A 23,106-nucleotide genomic window follows, 5' to 3' on the forward strand; every position below is an offset into this window, starting at 1 on the left:
TAAATGGTTCGTTTTTAGTATAAATAGTATTTTTTTATTGTCCTTAGTTTTCCAAAACAGTCAGTGTAAACATTTTAAGACAGGCAATTCACAATTACAGTTAATACTTGACCCTTTTCACTGCACCAGAGACCTCTGCTGTCCTATAAACAACCAGCGCAACCACTGTATTTGTCCAACTTCTATATTAACTGTGGTTAACATTTGTACCAAACTGTGAGTATGAGTACTTTATAATAGTCAGAATAGTAGAAAAATAGTTATTGTAGCAGCAATAAAAGAATTGAATTAAAATAAAATATTACAAATAGTATCAACAGTTTTTGGACTAAAGAACAAACTGAACAGCCCAGTAAGACAAGTCTCATGGGAAAGACTCACAGATCAGTCCAACCATAACTCCTCGGCCAACAACAGTTGAAAAAACATTAACGTCTGGTGAATTCTTGTTACATTTCCTTTTACAGAACCCAAGTAATTTAGAAGCAAACGCTCAGGCATTACGTTTTTTCCCTTTAAATGTTCAGGTTAATCATCTGTGATGTTTTTGTTCATTGGTGCTGTGGCATGTGTGAAAGCGCCTGCTGAAGCGTGACCTCCAGTCTCTGCTGAAGAGCATCAAGACGCACGTCCAGATGCTCTTTCAACCTTTTCTCCATCTCCTCCATCCTCTTCTCTACAACCGACTCCAGCATCTTCTCAAATCCTCCGCAGCACATGTGACTCTCCCTACAACAACACAAAACAAATTGACAAACTGTGAATGGACAAATGTTCTACAAAGATACCCAATAAAACACAATTTTGATGTATCTGACACACCCATTCAAGGCATCGAAACACTTTACTAACAAACTGGTAAGTTGAATCATGAACTTCTCACACATTGTTTCTTGGTTCAAGGTGTGCACACAACAGACAAAATCAATGGCAACAGCTGTGATGTATCACTTTTGTCCAAAATTCCTTTAAAATGTCTCCATAACATCAAGTCAAAAACATCAGTGTTACTCTTATCATGATGAACTACAGTATGACCACCCACCACGACTGTGTTAACTGAACTTCATTTTCCTCAAAACCGCACGTGACTCACACCTACCGTTCCCCATTCTTCTTCCTCTCGGGAGAGGTGGCTTCCTCCAGGCGGAGCTGCGTGACCTGGCCGCAGACGCTCTGCAGCATTGGCAGCAGCTCTGGGTTGATCGGGCCAGACATGGCACTTGGGATCTGATTCTGACTGCTGGTGGACAGAAGCTGCTCAGGACCGGTCGGTGGATGTCGGCCCTCCCCAGAAGCACTGGAAGCCCCAACTCCTCTTGACAGACGGCTCAAAGCTCCTCCTCCCATGAGAAGAGGAATGAATCCACTCAGCATGTCGGATTTATTCTGAAGACAGAAAACAGAGGGGATGATTGTTCGTTTGCCAAGCCTCAAAGAAACATTACAGTCCACAACACGAACCAAATCACAAAGACAAAGGGGGATTATCACCAGATCGTACAATCACATGTATTATGTTCAATCTACAGTGTGTAATACATTTATGAGACCCTCCACCTGTCATAACAGAGAGAAAACACAAATATTTGAAAAATGTACTTCTCTGAGAAATGATCAATTAATCAAGCGTAACATTCAACTATTAAAATGTATTTTTCTATTAAGGAGTGCAAGTAAATAACTGTAACTGGGCATAAGTATAAAAAACAATGCGCAGTACTCCCTTTCTCGTAAAGAATCACTCAAAGCCATTCTGTAAGGAAGCGTGGTCAAAAAATGTTTGAATAGTTCATTTCCACAAAATATATAAAAAAGTCATGTTAATTTGATTGTGCATTCCAAATAATATCAATCAAAATGCAATTGGGCTGTTTTGATTTAGTAATGATTAAATTTTAAAAAATAATTAAAAAAACGCTATAAAACAAAATAAAAACATGATAACATAGTAAAAAAACATTCTTTTTTAATCGAGTTTGTTTGAACATCAATAGCCTCTAGCGAGAAACACCTGGAAGAGATCATCAATGCTTAGACTAACCGAAATATACTTGAAAGACTTTTCACCTGTGCGTTGAATGAAGCAGAACTTGGAAAACTAACTAGAAATTGGTGTTAATTTTAGAAGCTTATGTCCTGTTGTAAGTGCATTAAGCCGACTGGCCTGGATCGGCACTAAGTGGAACGATTAAGCAACAAGAACGGTTTGGCGCGTGCTTTAATGACAGACTGGATCCAGACCTTCTGCTGGCTCTGTACGAGCTCCATCAGGTTTTGAGCCCCTGGTGAAAGGGTGGTACCCATTTCTTCCATCATAGCCTGCACGTGCTGAAGGTCAATGCCTGGGTCCAGGGTCGGCCCACCCTGCCTTTCTTTAAGTGTCTCCAGTCCCACACCCACATGGGCGATAGCCACAGATGAACGCCCACCAAAAGACAGCAGCTGTATAGAGAAACTCACGATGAGCAAACACAGACCGGTGTTAGTGCTTTTGTGATGACAGAGTGGATGTTATTTTGTGGTTTCCATACCTTCACCTCACATGATACAGTGGGGCTCTCTAACACCAGAACACTGCTGTAAAAAGGACTTCTTTCCTGAAGACTGATAGAAAATACATTTACATTTACATTTATGCATTTGGCAGACGCTTTTATCCAAAGCGACTTACATTGCATTATCCTATACATTTATACACAGGTATGTGTTCAAATAAAATATAAACAATCAGTAGTTTGAAACAAGTAGTTCAACAACATCTGATGTAAATCTATAATGTTTTTACTTCTGTCAAGTTATCAGAATTCATTCTTTACTTTAAAAAAACATAAAACATTATATTACACACAAAATTATTTATGTAAAAGCAAATAGATATTCTAATATTTCTAGACACTTTACTATATGCAAACAATTAGCATTTTAAATAAAACGTTTATTTTGTTTGTTTTAATGGGACAAAAACGATTTGTTATTTTTGCTCAACAACTTGATGGTGGTTGGTCACTGTCAGACCGTTCGTCTAAATGTCAAACTAAATAAGATTATCAAACACCCATAAAACAATTATCAGAAATATCTAAATCTGCAAAACATTTTTTTGCACAAACAGAAACTCATCTAAGCATATTCTTTAAAGTTGCTGATCAAGGCTAAATGTATGCACCAATATCAGACACCTAATTTAATTTAGTGGCTTCATTCTAATGTCATACATTAAGGTGATATAAATAAATACCTGTATAATTATTATTATACCATGGTCTGTTTGAATACTGGATTCTGATTGGCTGGAAGGTGTGCATTAAAAGCCTTTAACGCACGGGTAGCTCCAGACAGTCAGTTTGATTACATTTAACATTAACTGACAAAATAACCCTCATTTCACCTGTTTGATCTAAAATGACATCAATAAAAGCTTTAACTTGGCAAATAACCAGGGTATAAGCGGGATAATCCACGGCTAGCCGTGCATTAAAGGATTTTAATGCACGGCTAGCCGTGGATTATCCCTTACTTGTATTATCTTAAATGTTTATTAGTGGTTGAGAGTATCAAAATGTGTGAAATTAAACCTGTGTGAAGCTCAAATCCGAACGAAAATGATTATTTATGGCTGTAGGACTTGCTAGAAATTGAAGAGTTTTCAAAATACCCATTACTGACGGATCTTTGAACTTCCTCCCCGCGACATGTGCCACAGTATTCTCCTGAGCCCGAGTACACTTCAATGGTGCGACCTTCACTGACAACATGAATACTGCTGATCAAAGATGCAGAGTTGGGTGGACACAGTAGTGTAATGACACAAGGCGAGTCCTCTTCAGCTCTCTCCAGACAGACGGGTTCACACCTGTGAAGTCACATGTGCACAATGCGTTACAATAACATTACAGGTGCAGCACCTCACAGATCAACACTTACGGGCTTGAACCTGAACCTACATCTTTACAGTAACAAGCTCAGCTCTTTAACCACTGACCTGTAAAAAGCATCATCTTCAAGTCTGCAGTGATCACTGTTTCTGATCTCTTGTGTTGTAGTGAGAATATCAGACAGCTGCTTCTGTGATGGGCACAGCCACGAGCTGTATGCAGAGATCAGACCATCTGTACTGGAGTTCATTCTGATCAATTCTCTTCGCTGCCAGTCATACAACATTCAATAACCACCATGATATCAACTAAAATATGAATATTTCATGTATGTACCTCCATAGGTCCGTGTATGACGGGTTTTATTATCTTAAATAGTCATGCCCTTAGCAAAAATAACGCGTTATCCTTTCGTTTAAAGTAACAGTTAACATATCGACATACTCCTGCAGCGCTCTTACTTGGCTGTTTTTCGGTGAGCAGCGTTTAATATTTAACAATGTGACCATTCTTATCAACATCACACGCTAAACAAGCAGCGACCACTGAAGAGCCAGGACCCACAGAGTCGCCCATTCGTATGCCTGATTGAAACACCATACACTCGTCTAACACGGTCTAAAGGTGCGTCCCAAATCACACACTTGTGCACTATTCTACGCCATTTTGAAAATATGAAGTGTGGAACTGTGGACACTTCACGCACTCAACGGTCGGAGTTTCGCTTACGTAGCGGAAGGGAGGCGGAGCTATCAGACGCTGCTCGAGCAAAACTCTCCTGCAGAGTGATAACGCTTCGATCTGATGATGACTGAAGTAATGCTGGGCAAAACACATGAAAACTACATTAATTGTAAAATGTTCAAGTTGATTTTTATTCACATGCATGTGCCGTGCGATTGACGTCATTTGACAGATATACTTCCGGTTAGTATAAAACCGTTTAGTATTCCATTTGGGACGATACTACTCTTCTAAACTTCATACACTACATGGTTGAGTGCATAGTGCACAGTTTAAGTGCATAGTATGTCATTTGGGACACAGTTTAACACTTCGTAAAAAAATAGATTTGACATTGCTAGTAAAATAATACAAAAATTGTAAAACAGTATGATGTCGTGTCAGACTCATTGACGTTATTCTAAAAAGTAAAATAAAAATTACGATTAAATTTGCTTATTTGAAAGACACACTTGTGATTACTGAACAATGAACATTGCTATTTAAAGGTAATTTAAAAGAAATCGAAATATGAATGTAATTGAATTAGGTTATACATTATTGAGTACAGGTATCTTAAAAAAGTGACATTTAAATGCCTCTCAATGGAGGACTGTTTTTTGGAGAACACACGCGTCCTCTATGGGAATGAAGCTATATTACAACAAATGTCATTTGCCGATAATGTAGCTGATGCCGTCTAAAAAACATGGGTATATAAATAAGGTAGGTGCTATCAAATATAACATACACTATAACATACAGTTTCCCCCAATATTAAAGTAGACAAAATGTTTACATTTACAGCTAAAGTGTAGTTAAAATAAAGCATGTATGCCCAAATAAGACATTTCTACATGATCAAAAATAAATACTTGATATACCACATAAGTGCATGTACGTAATCTGTAGGTATTCTTTCAGTGGAAAGAATGTCGCTCCACCTGTCTGGCTGCGCGTGCACGCCCCTCGCTTGAGCTGAGCTCACCTGCGCGTCTCATCTGGGCGCTCGATGCTAGACTAGCAGGATGACACGGTACATTCACATTTTCATTTTCATCCTGACCAAAACCGCGATTTATCACGGTAAGAGACCTCTACTTTAGTTCTGAAACTTTCATATTGGTTAGTTTGTTTGCACACAATGTAGCGAAGACAGTTAGAAACAAAGAGGTTTCGTGTTTCTCCCACCACAAACCACAACAATTCTACAGTAAAAGCCCCGTGACAATAAGTGTCGCCGAATAAATATATAGTAGATATAGGTAAAATATGTCTAATGGACAGTTTTATAGTTAACGTGTTTGGGCTTGACATGTGTAATTACATTTATTCGTCTTGTTTAGAATTTGTATAAAATCATGTTTAGTTCATATAGCCATAATGTTTTACTCTACAACATAAAACTGTAAGTATAAATACTGTACATAATAATATCAAGAAACTGTCAGCTTATTTGAATAAAACGTACTCCACATCCTTCATTGCAGTGTACATTAATTTGCATATTGTATATCATAATAAAAAGGCCGATCTTGAATATATATTTTTTTATTCTTCAGAATCTATTTGATTTATGTATTGATTTTCTTATTTTGCCCTTAAAGCCATAGATCAGACGTTATATGTGAAGAACTATAAGGTGGTCAAACCTCGGCTCGTTCATGAGCGCTGGAGGAGAAATGCAGACACATCACATACACCTGAACAGGTACAGGTACAGTATAAACCACTATTCACACCAACTGGAAATAAGTTACTCTTCTCTTCCACTGTTTTAAAATGTGTATGATTTTAGGAAAGACATGCTGACAATGTTACATACTCGATCAGCATTAATGGCAGCGAGCGATTACTGCATCTTACAAAGAACACGTAAGCCATACGACTGAAATATTCGCTTTTTAACATTACAATTCCAAATGCAACTATATACTGTATGTATTGGTGAAATTTTCAAATAAGGCTTTATATAACATACTGTATATCAGAGGTGGACAGTAGTGTTTTTTACTCTACTCGAGTAAAACATTTTTCACGTATCTGTTTTTTTATAGTATATAATAGACTTTTTACTCTGCTGTATATTACCATTAGTTAACTCTTTAGGTGTCACAAGCTAATAACGAATAACCGTTTTTTGTACAGAATTGATTTATGTTGGTAACCATTTGCTCTATGTTTTCTCCTTTGCCAGAGATTTCTTGTCGGACAACTTTGTCATGATTTCCCAGGATGCACAGAAAGTGAAAGTGCACAGAGAAAAACCTGTAAGAATTTGTTTTGTATTATATGATGTTTTTATGTCAAAGCCCACTTTTTATCCTCCGCTATCGCCGAGTTAATGTCTTGATCAGTTAATGAAGCTCTGTAGGAATCTGGCAAAGTCAACGCCGAGTCATTCTTTTGATTTACTTACAGTACACTAAATAACAAATCCAGCTACATTTTCATCCAGTTTCAATGTTTTAACATTTTCTAACGTTTTGTTGCAGGTGCTCTGCCACTATCATGGGTATGTGGAGGGTTATGAAGACTCTCTTGTAGCTCTCAGCACCTGTGAAGGTCTCAGGTATGAACTTCGAAAAAACGTACTATTCATATTAGTTAAGTATTTAACAGCAAGCTACTAACATGTGTGCAAGGCAGCTCTGTTTCAAAAATCTTCTTATTACCACAACTGCAAAATTGTACGCAAATAATTCAAATGTAACTTTTCTGCACCACCAAGCGAACTAATGACTAATGACTCATTTTAAACATGTTTCCCCTACTATGCCTTTTGTCTTACTGTCATCTTATCTATTGTCCTGTTGACTGTTGCAACAGAACGTCATCAAAGTCATGCGTACATTTATAATGTGCTGAGAATAATCCTTAGCTGATACAGTTATGTCATGTTTCCTCAATTTGTACAGTATATTTCTGACAATAGTACTTGTGCCACAGAACAAACGGCAAAATCCCATGCTTACTTTAACAGTATTGTTTTGCTGCCTTTAAAACACTGTTATTATATGTACTTAAATGTAAGTATTACTCTATTTTGAAATTTGACCAGGCACGTATAAACAGTTAAATATGTGACTATGCAAACATTACGTGTAACTAGGGTGTGTCTTTGTGTGCCATGCTGCAGGGGTGTGATTCTCATGGGTAATGAAAGCTATGGAGTGGAACCCGTCCCGCAGTCCAAAGCCAACGAACATCTCCTCTTTCTGTTGAAAGACAGTCTGCAAGAGCCGTTTGTATGTGGACTGGCCGATGAAACGCATCAAACCGAAGACATCTCGCAGCAGCCTAGCATGTCTATGTTTTTAAGGGTTAGCAAGATGTCTCGTAAACGCAATGTTCACATTCATATGCCCACACACACTCTTCAAAGTTTATTTGATTCTGCAGGAGAAACGAAGCTTGCCTCAGATCAAATATGTGGAGTTGGTATTGGTAGTTGACCACTTGAGGGTGAGTATTCTCCATTAAATGTTTTCTTGGTATTGTTTTTAAATGATTGGTTTGTTGTTGTGACCGGCTTTTGTATTTATTATCAGTTCAACTATAAGAATAAAAATTCATCTGCAGTGCGGGATGAGATGGTCCAACTGGCTAACTTGTTAGATTCGGTGAGAATTACAGCAACCACAAGTCTGTCTTATGCCTTTACTGTTATGGCTAGCATGTGCAATGCTGTATTTTAAGTCACAGTATATTTTCACATTGACATTGAATTTAATCAGATACTACTTAAAGGTCCAGTGTATGAAATTTAGCAGCATCTAGCGGTGAGGTTGCGAACTGCAACCAACGGCTCACTCCACCCATCCTTTTCGAAGCACTACGGTGGCTGACACAGGGCTAAGATGCCGTCACGTTTTTGCTTCTTTGCCAAAGGAGATAACGTATTTACGTATTTGTAGAGCAGTTTGTCCGTTTAGGGCTACTGTAGAAACAACACGGTGAATTCCATGCAAGGGCACCCGCGGTGTATGTAGATAGAAACAGAGCCATTGAATATGAGAGTTACGACACTCGATCTCTCGGCCGTGTGGTCACGTGGGTTCATGGAGCCCTCAATAGTTCCAAATTAATCCGTGCTGTCAACCTATTTAAATGGATTTTAGCGAGACAGATAACAGCAACTATATTTACAAACTTTTTGCCAAATATATTAGCACATTGTGTACACTGAATACTGAATATCTGTGAATATAAATTCTATGAATATAAGATATGTCCACCAACTCTGTAAAATGTATAAACATGCTGTTATTTCACCAACTGTACAGCAAATGCGTTTGGTAGACATTGAAATGTCTTCAGTGCAGTGTTTGGAACTATTGAACGCTCCATGGCACAAGTTACTTCCACATTCCATTCTTCCAACGGACGTCTATGTGAGTGTCGTAACTCTGTTTTTCAACAGCTCTGGATAGAAATGGCACATTCTAAAGGAAATAAAAACATAACGCTTCATTATGTAAGGTCTTTATACACCTATGAAGACATAGAACCCATATTATAGATGAAAGAATAGAGTGGCTGTAGCGCAAGCAAACGAAACCGAGCAGAACCGTTACTTGGCTAAACTTTTACTAAACTTTTACTTTAGATACCAAGGTCAACTGCTAAATGTCAATGTCCCATATGTCCCGTACGTTTTTTTTTGCGACACAGTTACACGACCCATTCAACAAATGTGACCCTGGAAGACAAAACCAGTCTTAAGTAGCACGAGAACATTTTTAGTAAAAGCCAAAAATACATTGTATGGGTCAAAATGATCGATTTTTCTTTTATGCCAAAGGTGTTTTGTGAGTAATATGTTATGCTAAGGACTTCATTTGGACAACTTTAAAGGCAATTTTCTCAATATTTAGATTTTTTGCACCCTCAGATTCCAGAGGTTTAAATAGTTGTATCTCGGCCAAATATTGTTGTATCCCAACAAACCATACATCAATGGAAAGCTTATTTATTCAGCTTTCAGGTGATGGATAAATCTCAATTTCGAAAAATTGACCCATAAGACTGGTTTTGTTGTCCAGAGTCACAAATATTTATTTAATAAAAAAAACATACAATAAAATGCACAAATTGTTTTTTTTAATACAATTATTATTTAATAAAATAATTATAAAAATTAAATATAAATATTTATATTAGCCACTAACCAGACCGATAAACAGGGCTGGGGAGTAACAAAATACATGTAACTTAGTTACATATTTAAAATATGCAATTTGAGTAACGGTATTTCATTACAGTACTTTTTAAATGGTGTTAATCAAATTACAGTTACATCCGAAAAGTATTTTAGATTACCAAAGTGATTACTTGGAATTTCAATGACATTTATTTCATTAAAACTTTATATTAACTGTAACGGGCAATTAATGTAAACAGCAATCGTTGATTCTCCGACTCTGACATTCTGCAAAAGCATCCCAAACTACAGTACTGCTCATTTTTCCCCTCGCAGAATATGCAAAATTGGAATAATTTTAACAAAATAAGAGGGATCTGGGTTCATAGAAATTGCGTGTTAATTTTATTTAGTACTGTTCTGAATAAGCTATTTCACGCAATAGAAGTTTTCATATACTCCATTACACAATTTGAGCCAATTTATACGAATTGCCACATAAAAAAATTGACATACCCTTGAATCTTTAATGTCTGTGGTTACCTGAATGATCCACGACTGTTTTAATGTTTTGCAAGTCCCTTGTTTAAGTAATTTGTTTAGGTAATTGCGACTTTTTATCTCAGAGTTCTTTAATCTCACAGTTCTGACTTTTCTCACAATTGCGAGTTTATAACTCACAAATCTGATTTGTTTTCTTAGAATTGTAAAAGATATACACTCACAATTGCATCGGTCAGTCCAATGAGAGAAGAAACACTGACTTTTTTCTCAGAATTGCGAGCTTGAATTGTTATAAAGTTATAAAGTCAGAATTGCTTGAAATAAACGTACTATACAAATGTATTGCGAGATCTCGCAATTGTGAGTTTTTCATGCAATTCTGATTTCATAACTTGCAACTGCGAGTTTAAATCTCGCAATTCTGAAAAACCTAAATTTTACTTTTTTATTTAGTGCAGAATGCATTGAGAGAAGGCGGGTGAAAATGTTTAAACAGGATGATGTGTAAAGATTTTTTATTTTGTTTATAGATAATATGTTTTTCATTCTGCCCTTCACATTAAGCATGTATAACCACATGTTTCCCAGAAGACAAAATAAGTACATTTTGCCTCCAATTCAAAAAAGTTTACGCACCCCAGCTCTTAATGCATTGTGCTGCCTTTTTGAGCATCGGCATTTTTCCTTTTCTTTTTTCTAAGATTGTGAGCTTTTTTGCTTTATATTGTGGGAAACAAATGTTGTTTAGAATAAAATGCAGAGGAAAACCAAGTCCTCTGTTTGGTGATCCCTTTGTGTTACGTACCTTATCAGTATTCTAAAGTATTCTAAAGTATTTAGATTAAGTTACAGAACTTGTGTAATCTTACGAAATACGTTACAAATTACTTTTTAAAGCATGTATTTTGTAATCTGTAGTGAAATACATTTTAAAAGTAACCTTCCCAGCCCTGCCGATAAACTCTGTAAGTCGCTTTGGATAAAAGCGTCTGCTAAATGACTAAATGTAAATGTAAATGTAAACACAGACCAGAAGTTATCTTCCGTCAAGGCGCATGTGTCCGATGAAATATTGCATTTCTGTCGATAGATCCTCCAAAAAATTACACATTGGACCTTTTAAGTATGTTTTACTTAAGGAGTACATTTTTACTTCAATACATTAGCATGTATTAGACGTTTTACTCAAAATATTTTTTTAATGTGTTTTTAGCTTTAGTACTTCAGTAAATCAAGTACTTTGAAAATCAAGTACTTTATTACGTTACTCAAGTAAATTACGACCAGTGTTGGGTGTACCTAGTTACTAAGTAATTAGTTACTGTAATTTAATTACTTTCCATTGAAAAAGTAATGTAAGGGATTACTCTTATTTTTTCTGTAATTTAGTTACAGTTACTTCTGATGTAATTTAACTAAATACTGTGTAATATGTTCAATAGTGGAAAGACATCAAAATTATAAGTCTAACTTTAAAATGTATGCTTTAATGTATCCTTCTCACATTTCTAAACTAAGAATTATTTATGTAGTTATTTATTATTTATTTGAATGAATTAAATTAGTCGTTTCATGTCTATCCTTGAATCATTTCTAATCAAGGTTGATGTAGGATATAGAAAGTAATAAGTAATTAAATACTTTTTGGAGAGAGTAATTTGTACAGTAATCTAATTACACTATTGAATATGTAATTAGCAACTAGTAATTAATTACTTTTTCAGAGTAACTTACCCAACACTGATTACGACTCTGTGTGTATAGACTTCCAGTATATAATCGAGTATCTGTGTGAATGTGTGTCTGTTTCAGTATTACAAACCGCTGAACATCCGGATAGCACTGATTGGTTTGGAGATCTTTAACAAAGAAAACCCTTTTACTGTGGAGGGCAATGCTGGAGAGGTGTTGACCAGGTTTGTGAAGTGGAGGAGGGAAGAACTCTTACCTCGACTCAGACATGACGTGGGTCAGCTCATTGTGTAAGTACCATTGTATCATTTGGTAGAATACTACCAAAAGAAAGATTAAAATGATTTCAGCACTTAGAAAATAATTTGTTGCATCACGGAAGTATTCGCAGTATAGGCATTACTGGAGATCTTGAACAATAAAACTACTATTAACGTCACTGCCAACTGAGTTTAGGTCCAAATCAACCTTAGGGGTGAGGTGTATCATTTCTGTGCCACTATCAGCACCAAATAAAACTAGAAAATAATTGCCAGACACTCCCCATCTGCTATTGATCGCACAAACGAATAGTTTTAACAAATGAGTCCAATGCACTTTTCTAGTTTTTCAGATGTTTGTAGATTAAAGAAGATTTTGCATATGTTCTGAGTGACGTGATCTTTGTCTCTGTTTCTTGAAGAGGTCGCTCAGGTTCGTACCCTGGAGGTGTGCTCGGCATGGCCTTCGTAGGGACCGTGTGCTCTGCTCACAGCAGTGGAGCAATCAATGTGGTTAGAACACTTACACTGCATTAAGATCCCTTAAGTATAATGATAATAATACTATTGGCTCTGCAGAATAGTGTTGAGCATGCTGTCGTCTTTGGGGGTAATTGTTTTTCTGAAGGCAGTAATCTGAACCCAGCATGTTTTATTAATGAAAAGGTGTGTTTGCAAAATGATGCTCGAAGAGAAGCCAACAATTACAGTGTACATGTTGAAATGTGACTTAATCGAGACCCTATTTATTTGCTTGTTTTCCTTACATTTTCTGTGTTGTCACATTCATTGATTGTGCTAAATGTAGTCAATTAAATGCATATCATATGCCACACATGTAAGATGACTGTTTTGTTCTGCTCACAGTTCAGCGGCAATTCTCTGCCGTACTTCTCTACTGTGGTGGCTCATGAGCTGGGACATAACTTGGGCATGAACCATGATGTCGATTACTGTACTTGTAATGGGGGTTGCGTCATGGGACCCTCCGCCAGGTCAGTGACTTGATCATTCCTTCACTGTACATTAAACTGTTTAAGTGCACAGACACTCCCTTAACATGCAGATTATGTGGGCCGTAATTCTAGCGCAGACCATTCTTAATGCCACACCATTCAATTATATTCTAGAGAATTGTATAGCGGGGTGTGGGAGGACGGGGGGTTGGGGGGGACTTTCCAGAACCTATACGAACCCTGGCGGAGTGAATCGAGCGCAGAAATACTACTAAATTCTTTTTGAAAAGTTGACCGTGTCAAGCATGAGAAGCCAGCATGTTGAAGAGTGTAAAGAATGCGTGAAACGCATTTAACCAAAATTTGCATCCAGTCCCACTTCGCCAGAACTCCTTTTCACATGCAAACTATAAACTGAAGGAAATATCTCATCATCAGCAGCAGTCACAACGATGTTCTCTGTTTATATTTTTGGCCAAAAATTTCAGTCCATCCCTAAAAAAGTGTAATAATGTTAAATGACACGTTAAAGGGATAATGTATTGTTGTTATTTTTACTTTTTATTGTTATTACTTTTCAACAAAATATTTTTATGGCGTGTCTTTTCAACAAAATATCTACATTTTAATACAACGTATTATCAACTCAACTCAACTTTATTTATATAGCGCTTTTACAATTTTCATTGTTACAAAGCAGCTGTACATGAGACACATTGACTACAAGCAAAACAATCAAAGTTGTACCTGCAAAAACAAGAAAAGGTTGAAAACACAGAAGACAGACACACCCACACACAAAACACTCCACACACACAACACGCACCAACACACACAGACACAGAGACACACACACACACGGATGCGCACGCACACACACACACACACACACACACGTACACAGACAAGTACGCACACACACACACGCTCAGTGAGAGCACACATTTAGGATAAAGGAGAGAGAAGCACAGGTCAAATATAACAGATAATAAATTCCTATATGCAATATTAATTAAGTAAAACTTTAAGATTCTAAAGCAGCCCCCCCGGTCAGGCAGATAGTGCAAAAACAGTATGCAAACGGTGGCGAGGAACCCAAAACTCTAATCGAGAAAAAAAACCTCAGGAGAACCCAGGCCCAACCAGGGGATTCCAGTTCCCCTCTGGCAAAAGCTGCTGCCTCTGCACAAGCTCCAGAGAACTTGCACAACAAGGCTAAATAAAATAAATAAACTTAATAATAAAATAAATTATAGTTTAAGATTATCATTAATAATCTAATAGCATTTGAAGTTTTGTGGTGAAGACATGTCAAGAGACCGCGTCCTTCTTTATCCAGCTCTATCATCTCAGCTCTTGTCAGGTCCCCACTTCCCATTCTCCGCTCTACCATCAGGTCAGGCCATGAACTGCATCCTGCTCGCTGTGGTAACCTTGGAACAATGAGACAAGACTGGCTGAGAGTAGAGTACTGTTCTGTACTCTTTGATGCAACAAGTACATCAGTTGTGTTTTTGGTTCCGGTTGATCTAACTAATGCAGCCTAAACCCTCTGAAGATTTATATTATGGAAGAGTAGTGTATGCAAGATTAAAAAGATGCGTCTTTAGTCTAGATTTAAACTGACAGAGTGTGTCTGCCTCCCGGACAGTGCAGGGAAGACTATTCCAAAGTTTAGGCGCTAGATAGGAAAAGGATCTACCACCTGCACTTGATTTTGAAATTCTAGGTATTACCAACTGACAGGACGCCTGAGAGCGTAATGCACGTGAAGGACTGTAATACAAAAGGAGTTCATTCAAGTACTGAGGAGCTAAACCATGTAAGGCTTTATAGGTAATAAGCAAGATTTTAAAGTTAACGCGATGCTTTATAGGTAACCAGTGCAAGGTTGACAGAACCGGGCTAATATGTTCATACTTTTTTGTACGTGTAAGAACTCGAGCTGCCGCGTTTTGGACCAATTGGAGTTTTTGTAATAAGCCTGCAGGGCAACCACCTAACAGTGCATTACAGTAATCTAGTCTTGATGTCATGAATGCATGAATTAACTTCTCTGCATCTGAGATTGACAGCATATGACGTAGTTTAGATATATTCTTAAGATGGAAAAACGCAATTTTACAGGTGTTGGCGACGTGGCTCTCAAATGACAGATTACTATCGAATAGAACGCCAAGATTCTTTGCTGACGACGAGGGTTTTATGGAACATCCGTCAATAGTTAAACAGTATTCTTGGTTGTTACTTATAGCAGTTTTCGGTCCAATAAGTAACACTTCCGTTTTGTCCGAGTTCAGTAATAAAAAGTTGTTACTCATCCAGTTTTTTATATCGACTATGCATTCCATTATTCGATGGAACTGCTGTGTTTCATGAGGCTTCGAGGAAATATAAAGTTGAGTATCATCAGCATAACAGTGAAAGCTAACTCCGTGTCGCTTTATTATATCTCCTAGAGGTAGCATGTATAATGCGAAGAGCAGAGGCCCTAAGACTGAGCCCTGTGGTACACCGTACTGGACTTGCGATTTGCGTGACACCTCATTGTTTATTGCTACAAATTGAAAACGGTCGGATAAATAAGATTTAAACCATTTCAAAGCTATTCCCTTAATGCCGACATAATTTTCGAGTCTATGTAGGAGTGTGCTGTGGTCAATGGTATCGAATGCAGCACTAAGGTCTAGCAGCACCAATAACGAGATACAACCTCGGTCAGACGCCAATAGCAGATCATTTGTAACTCTGATCAAAGCAGTCTCTGTACTGTGACATGCTCTAAATCCAGACTGGAATTCTTCATTGATGTCATTCCTTTGGAGGAAGGAGCATAATTGAGTTGAAACTACTTTTTCCAGAACTTTAGATATGAAAGGTAGATTCGATATAGGCCTGTAGTTCCTTAGTTCTCTAGGGTCGAGTTGGGGTTTTTTGACAAGGGGCCTTATAACAGCCACCTTATATGCTTTAGGCACATGTCCTAATGTCAGAGATGAGTTAATAATACCAAGAAGAGGATCTATAATTTCTGGGAGCATCTCTTTCAGTAGATTTGTAGGTATAGGGTCTAGTATGCATGTTGTTGATTTAGATGATCTAATAATTTTAGACAGCTCATCTTGATCTACGGTATAAAATAATTGCATTTTCTCCTTAAGAGCGCTGTAGTTAGTTTGTTCAGCGGGTTTCACTTCTGACTGCATTGTTATAATTTTTTATTATTATGTGAATGTTATTTAATTATTGTACAGTGCTTGCTATGAAATTAGCACTAGAAAGATTAAACATTTTCTATTTTATTCCAAAATTGTTTGAATTGTCTACCACAAAATGCTCTTAAACACAATGCAAAATTTAAGATGTGGTAGAAATGATTCTATAACAGAACCCTTTATAAACATTTAGAAAACATGTCACTAATGACAGAATTTGTGTGCGATACATGTAGTGTTCACTGTTAAACATGGTTAGTAATTGACACATATCCATCATGTCCACTAGGAGTATAAGAGCATGCTGATATTCAACACAGCAGCACCCATACTTCAAGTATGAATGAATGAAATTGATTGAAAAATATTTTTTATCCATATATAAATTTCTTACATATATTTTAAAGGGGTGGTTCAATGGTGTGTCATGCATTCTGACTTCTTTACAATGTTAAACGTGCTGGCTTCTCATGCTTGACATGGTCAACTTGTCAAAAAACAAGTTGGGCGTATGACGTAGTATTTCTGTGCTCAATGCACTCCCCCAAGGTTCGTATAGGTTTTGGGAAGTTTTTTCGAACATGAAATTCCATTACGTAACAAATTTTCTTAGTCCCTTATTGGACAATTCTCTCGGAAAAGCACGCCCACACGTCAACCAGCAAGAGAACGAGCGCGCCCATCAATGTGCTTGCAGACGTTCAGCTGTGTTTGTTTGTTCACAGCATTTCTGTGATGAATGTTATATAAACGGTGGATGTAACGCTGGATTTGGAGATCGTTTGAAACTGATCGATGGCGCGGTCCCAGTGCTAAAAGATGCCGGACATGAACCACACGCCGTCTGTTTCCGGAAATAATCGTACAGCTGTATCTTTCTTTTATAAAGTATATGTGTATACTGTATAGATACTGTAGTATATATATTAAATAAAGTATTTAAGTAATAAATACTCTTCAAAGATACGAAGTATGCAATACTACTCTATAGGCACTTGAGATTAATATGAGATTGGCAGAAACTGTGTGTGTTACATCCGCTTTAACTGAAACCAAAGTTTTGTGTCGACACAATGCACAGACAGAAAGTCTGTTCAAAGACAGCGCTCTCATTTCTTGTTGTTGTGTGTTTTGGTGTGACAACAGTGGATCGAGTAAATTCAGTAACTGCAGTGTGAAGCATTTCGAGAGACTGATTTTGAATGGTGGTGGGGTGTGTTTAAAGAACCCACCCTCTTCTGGCCACATCATCACAGTGCCCACCTGTGGGAACGGCATTCTGGAAGATGGAGAACAATGTGACTGTGGCAGCCCGGAGGTATGGTAACAGTACCTGGCCGGGTACCTCAACTTCATCGAACTTTATTTTTGATGTTTTAAACCAATGATGTTTTAAGGTCCCCTTTGTGTTAAGTGCATTGCTTTGCGGCCCCCCATATAAAGACGTATAATCTTAAATTAAAAATTTTAATTAAACCAAAAACATTCAGTTATACAATGCTGGAACCTCAATTCTTTTGGTTGGTGGTGTCATTTTTCTGATGTTTGATTGCATAAAATCTATGATAAATTTCTATATTTCATAAAAAGCCACAAAATCTGTGGCCCCCCTGGATCCATCTTGGGGCCCCCCAGGGGACCACGGCCCCCAGTTTGAGAACCACTGTTTTAGACCATATATCTTCATCTGGAAGTACTGCATGAAGACAACCGATTCTCTATCCGTTAAGACACCCTTGACCTAAAAAAGATTCCTGTTTTATACTGTTAGTTCTTAGCAGTCCTTTTGCTGTAGAACGTTTTAGAATTTTTGTACCGGCCAAACAATCCAGTCAGCCAAATCCTTCCCACCTTACAGCATTTCCAATTGTGTTTTAATTACTTGCAAAATCCTCATAATGTAAAACTGTATTGCACTAACACCGTGTCTACACCGCGTGATGCGACGCAACAAAAGACAATAAAACGCATTAGAGCCCATTATAATTGAACATTTTGTCCACACTGGATGTGGCGCGGCGCGACAATCCCATTAGAACAAGCCGTGTGTCGTGTCGCACCGCGCTGGTCATGTCCGGTGTAGACACGGTGTAAGAATACAGCATCACGTCGTTCTTTAAGTAATCTAACCAAAGGCTCATCTTTTTATAGGTGTTGAGTTTTTTAACCTAAAGGTATCATAATGTAACCTAATCTATCATATCATATCATATCATCGTAATATCATAATGCACAGAACACAGCTTAGTGTTAGACTAAATGCACAATGTTGAGTTTTTTGTGGTCATGTTGTGTTACAGGTGTGCAAAAATAAATGTTGTGATGCCGCTACATGCACTTTAACAAAGAACTCAGCCTGTGGCACAGGAGTTTGCTGTGAAAACTGTCAGGTGACGTCACACACACATACAGTAAGGCTTTTGCTTAAACAAGTAAACAGCACTAAATGCAAGCGTGCTTCCGTTTTTCTGCAGATCAAAGTGTCTGGATCCCCCTGCAGACCGTCGGCGAACCCCTGTGACCTTCCCGAGTTCTGTAATGGGACGTCTGAGTTCTGTCCGGGAGATTTCTACTTTATGGACGGCCTGCCGTGTGCCAGTAAAACCGCGTACTGCTATGAGGGCCGCTGTCAGACGCTGGACTATCAGTGCAAACAGCTCTTTGGCTCAGGTAGATCACGATGTAGATCAGGCATCTGTTGGTCTGCCAATATATTCCCAAACATCAAATTCTTTACAAAGCGTATTTTATAGAGATGAATTCTCCTCTGTTTCTCTCTCTATGTAGAGGCGACTAAAGCAGATGAAAAGTGTTTCAGTTATGTCAATTCAGTCGGTGATAATTTTGGGAACTGTGGAAAACCTGGTGATCGTCCGATTGCTTGTGTTGGGGAGTGAGTCCAGTTCAATTCAATCTGTTTTTGCCACTTGAACAATCATCCATACCGTATTTCAATTAAAACCAAACACATAGTATGATATTACTTGACTGGGTGATTCTACACTGCCACAGGAAAATGTCTAACATTGGATTATACAACATTTGTACTGCATTTGACAGTTATTTGTATATCTGTACAGGAACACTATGTGTGGGAAAATTCAGTGCCTGTTTGACAGCAACGAGCCTCCGGCAGGAGCCAAAGTCAGTGTACAGTATCTAGACGGAGGCCAAATCAAATGCATGAACGCTGACTTTAACATGGGTACGGATGTGCCAGATCCAGCATATGTCAAAACCGGCTCAGTCTGTGCTCCTGGAAAGGTAAGGATAGATCATTCCTAGACAACAAGTCACTCGTTTTCTAAGCTTATTTTGAACTTCTCATGCTAAATGTACAGTATGTGTGCTGTTACCAGGGTTGGGCAGGGTTACTTTAAAAATGTATTCCGGTACAGTTACAAATGACTTTATCAAAATGTAATCCGTAACGTAATCCAAGTATCACAATGTAAAAGTAATGTAGCTTTTGGATTACTCTAGGGTCACATATGTAAATAAAACAGAAAAGCAACATGATTTTAAAAAGTCTTTTCATTTACTGTACACAGAAGCAAAGCAGCATCAGAATAGTCTTGAGGTGGCTCAAAGAAGAATATAAAGTCAAAAACAGGAACTTATTAGAGAGGGCTGCAAGATTCAAATTGAAGGGGTCATATGGCGCAAATACGTGTTTTTCTGTGTCTTTGGTGTGTTATAAATTTTGAAACAATTATAATCCTGATAGTAATCCAATTTTTTACTAATTGTAACTGTAATCTGATTATTTAGTTTTTTCATGTAACTGTAACGGATTTTTGTATCCTGATTACTGTAATCCCGTTACATGTAATCAGTTACTCCCCAACCCTGACTGTTACCTACAGTAGTCATATACATTAGGGCTATAACACTTCTACTACACAATACTTCATATTAATATATTATCGCAATATTTGTTCAAAATATTTATTGAAATGGGTTTCAATTAACTATAGGTCAAATTCACCTTTTTTGTATTTATTCTGTGTTTTTCTTTTTTGCACAAGTGAATGATACTCAGATACATGTGTAGTGAGTAAGAGAGAGAGAGCGAGTTTGTAACTATTGTGGACAATATTGTAAATGGGTGCTGAATCATTTACAATATTAACATATGTGTAGTATTAGCACGATATGGATAATCATGGTTTTTAATATCGTTGTTATTGTCAATAGCAGTATATTGTGAAAGCTTCAATATAAATGAATAACATCTCTCTCACACACAGGCGTGTGTGGACTTTACCTGTACAAATTCTTCAGTTCTGGATCAGAGTCAGAAGTGTGACGCCCAGAAAAACTGTAACAGTAATGGAGTAAGTTATTAACAAAGTAGCAGTTCAACAGTGACTATTTACACGAGGGTCAAAAATGTACTCATAGTTCCATCTCTGCTGAAAGCTAAAAAGAAAAACAACTTTTTTTTAAGAACTCTGTTTTGGATTCCAAGAACAAAGTCATATGGGGGTTTGAACGACACAATGGCCACTACATTTTCATTTGGCTGAAATCTTTAATGCTCGTTCTTGGTGTTATTGTGAATGATTCAAAAATATTTGTTATTTATGTACCTTAGATCACCTTAAAATAAAAACGGTGTCCTCATTTATCCACTCTCAAACATTTCAGACTAGATTTTTAGGAGATATTTTGCAGAATGTCCAAGCTAAAAGGAATGTTTATGCCCAAAAAGGACATACATCTATCATAAAATCAGTTCATATAAATAAATTCTTTCAAAGCAATACAATCACTTTAAAGAACATCCTTATTTACTCTCAAATCAAATCCTTCGTGAACTTCATGTATACAGAGTCAAAGTCAACTACTGTGGCATGTGAATGACATCACACCTCATTGGTTCAGTACCTCAGAAGACTTTGAATGTACCACTTGAGTAAAACAGATTCATTTTACGGTATTTTCTGTTTTGTTGTACCGAAGTCATATGAATTTCTGTCATGAGATGACAGAATGGTGACAGAATTTCAAACCGTAGCATTTTAAGATAATCCCACATGAACTTGAAGTATGATGTTTGTTTTCACAGGTGTGTAATGATCAATTTAACTGTCATTGTAATGACGGCTGGGCTCCTCCCAACTGTGACAAAAGAGGTAGAGGTGGAAGTATTAACAGCGGACCTGCACAGATCGGTAAGGTCACGCTCTCTCTGATGAATGAACGCATCACACAGTCACATGTTTTTAATGGTTGTATTATATCTTTCTTTTAGATTATTCGCTCAGAGATGGTCTTCTGATCTTCTTTCTTCTGGTGGTCCCAATTCTGGTGGTCTTAATCATTGTTTTGCTCTATGTGTTTAAACGGGACAGCCTTAAGCGTTGTGTCAAGGGCCGCCCCTCTAAACGCAACAGGTCCATCAAACAACAACGACATTTCAATATTAAAATTTATGGCTTAAGTTGTAAGAAAACAACATGGAAAGTCTGGAGACGGTTTTCCACTGATAATAATGTCATTTAATAATATCTTACAACAGGTCATCTAATGAAGCGAATGGTCCTACGAATGCCCAGGCAAATGCACAGTCTAATGGAAATGCGACAAGAACGTCCACCCCGCAGTCAATGACGCAGGTACAAACAGAAATCACATTTATACATAATACATGGGCTATTAGCTTTGTGTCTGAAAATAATCTGCAGATATGCCAGAAATGACTTGCGAATATGTTCTACTTGGAAAATCATCATTGATTCTCTTTGGTAACTTTCTCTGTGCTTTTTTCTTCTTTCAGCCAAACGCGCCATCACGTCTAGTGAATACCTCAGTATCTCAACCAAGGTAATGTAACTACAAATGTGGAAACACATTTATTTGTAGTACTTTGACCTTACCCAACCCTTCAAACTTCCCTGTAGCTACTTCTCATTCTGTTGCGTTAGGGATTAAAAGTACCCAACTTCTTATGTGCTATGGTCTATGGACATGAATTATTCTTTGAGCTCTTTAAAGAAAAGGTTTTCGAAATGATCTGTCTCTCTGTCTCACACTGGGGCATTTCAATCATATCTGGGGCCATCACCATTGTATTATGAATGACTTTACCTGCTTCTCTACCTTTTAGACAAGGACCAGGAGTGCCCAGACCAATCCCACCCAGACCAGTCCCACCCAGATAGACACAAGTCCCAGTGTGAAGGCATGACAGGGGGAAACTGTCTTTGTCTGTCGAATATCTGTAAACCAACATTTTTGAAACAGATGAAGGATTAACGTTGTTTTTAACTAATTATGACTAAAGTATTTGCTACTTAACGTTATTAAAAATGTTTACAAAGATTTGTATAAATGTTTTTTCTATTGTAAAGATATCTGAATGTACTCTGAACACATATTACGATTCTTTTTCTCTGTATGGCTTTTTCATCTGTATTGTGTTAAACAGCACTACAAACATTTAGAATTTGTTTTATAACGTTCAAAATCAGGTTGACTGGTTATTTTTATGGACTGTGGTCGTGGTTTTGTTGGCCCTGTTATCACAATTCCACAGTGTAAAATTGTACAAATTGTAATGTTATATAATAATGAATAATAAAAGACATTGTTTTATTGATTAAAAGATATTATTTGCTAACTTGCTTTCTATTCGTCTGTTCAAAATCTACAAGTGTTGTTCTTTATGTCATTATGACTTATTACTATTATTCTTGCTTGAATAATTATTTTGCAGTTAATTGATCTTTG

The 23,106-nt window shown here is 37.3% G+C and overlaps 2 protein-coding genes across 6 annotated transcripts; one reads left to right on the top strand and one right to left on the bottom strand.

Annotated features, from left to right (window-relative positions):
• On the bottom strand, positions 1–4,533 carry lg18h10orf88 (linkage group 18 C10orf88 homolog). 3 transcript variants are annotated; one of them, XM_057358421.1, is made up of 7 exons: positions 4,340–4,533; positions 3,986–4,146; positions 3,659–3,856; positions 2,535–2,607; positions 2,245–2,445; positions 1,103–1,389; positions 1–729 (listed from the first exon to the last, which is right to left on the bottom strand). In XM_057358421.1, exons 1-7 carry the CDS (start codon positions 4,397–4,399, stop codon positions 552–554), a joined length of 1,158 nt encoding a protein of 385 aa, XP_057214404.1. In that variant the 5' UTR covers positions 4,400–4,533; the 3' UTR covers positions 1–551. The 3 variants fall into 3 exon arrangements, with proteins under 3 accessions (XP_057214404.1, XP_057214406.1, XP_057214405.1); XM_057358423.1 differs by having other exon boundaries at positions 4,215–4,532; XM_057358422.1 differs by having other exon boundaries at positions 3,986–4,531.
• Positions 4,534–5,553: 1,020 nt separating this feature from the next.
• On the top strand, positions 5,554–22,985 carry zgc:174164 (uncharacterized protein LOC570656 homolog). Of its 3 annotated transcripts, none has more exons than XM_057359333.1 (22): positions 5,554–5,687; positions 6,209–6,318; positions 6,400–6,476; positions 6,799–6,871; positions 7,097–7,173; positions 7,741–7,924; positions 8,004–8,066; positions 8,153–8,224; positions 12,061–12,230; positions 12,623–12,713; positions 13,068–13,195; positions 17,518–17,689; positions 18,672–18,761; positions 18,846–19,041; positions 19,159–19,264; positions 19,452–19,635; positions 20,622–20,708; positions 21,443–21,548; positions 21,629–21,770; positions 21,896–21,992; positions 22,154–22,200; positions 22,484–22,985. In XM_057359333.1, the coding sequence occupies exons 1-22, from the start codon at positions 5,630–5,632 to the stop codon at positions 22,536–22,538; spliced, it is 2,385 nt and encodes a 794-aa protein (XP_057215316.1). In that variant the 5' UTR covers positions 5,554–5,629; the 3' UTR covers positions 22,539–22,985. The 3 variants fall into 3 exon arrangements, with proteins under 3 accessions (XP_057215316.1, XP_057215317.1, XP_057215318.1); XM_057359334.1 differs by having other exon boundaries at positions 6,209–6,312; XM_057359335.1 differs by lacking the exon at positions 8,153–8,224.
• Positions 22,986–23,106: the final 121 nt, after the last annotated feature.

This window comes from Triplophysa rosa, linkage group LG18 (assembly GCF_024868665.1).
Source record: "Triplophysa rosa linkage group LG18, Trosa_1v2, whole genome shotgun sequence".
In the NCBI taxonomy this organism is placed as follows: domain Eukaryota; kingdom Metazoa; phylum Chordata; class Actinopteri; order Cypriniformes; family Nemacheilidae; genus Triplophysa; species Triplophysa rosa.

Bases quoted from the DNA above. Each gene is read 5' to 3' on its own strand.
- lg18h10orf88 (XM_057358421.1), bottom strand. From the start codon at position 4,399: ATGTTGATAAGAATGGTCACATTGTTAAATATTAAACGCTGCTCACCG. The intron at 2,608-3,658 runs GTATTTTGAAAA...ATTTTCTATCAG, and splicing joins CAAAGATCCGTCAGTAATGG to TCTTCAGGAAAGAAGTCCTT. The intron at 2,446-2,534 runs GTATGGAAACCA...TTCTCTATACAG, and splicing joins CTGTATCATGTGAGGTGAAG to CTGCTGTCTTTTGGTGGGCG.
- zgc:174164 (XM_057359333.1), top strand. From the start codon at position 5,630: ATGACACGGTACATTCACATTTTCATTTTCATCCTGACCAAAACCGCG. The intron at 19,042-19,158 runs GTAGATCACGAT...CTCTCTATGTAG, and splicing joins CAAACAGCTCTTTGGCTCAG to AGGCGACTAAAGCAGATGAA. The intron at 21,549-21,628 runs GTAAGGTCACGC...TCTTTCTTTTAG, and splicing joins CAGCGGACCTGCACAGATCG to ATTATTCGCTCAGAGATGGT.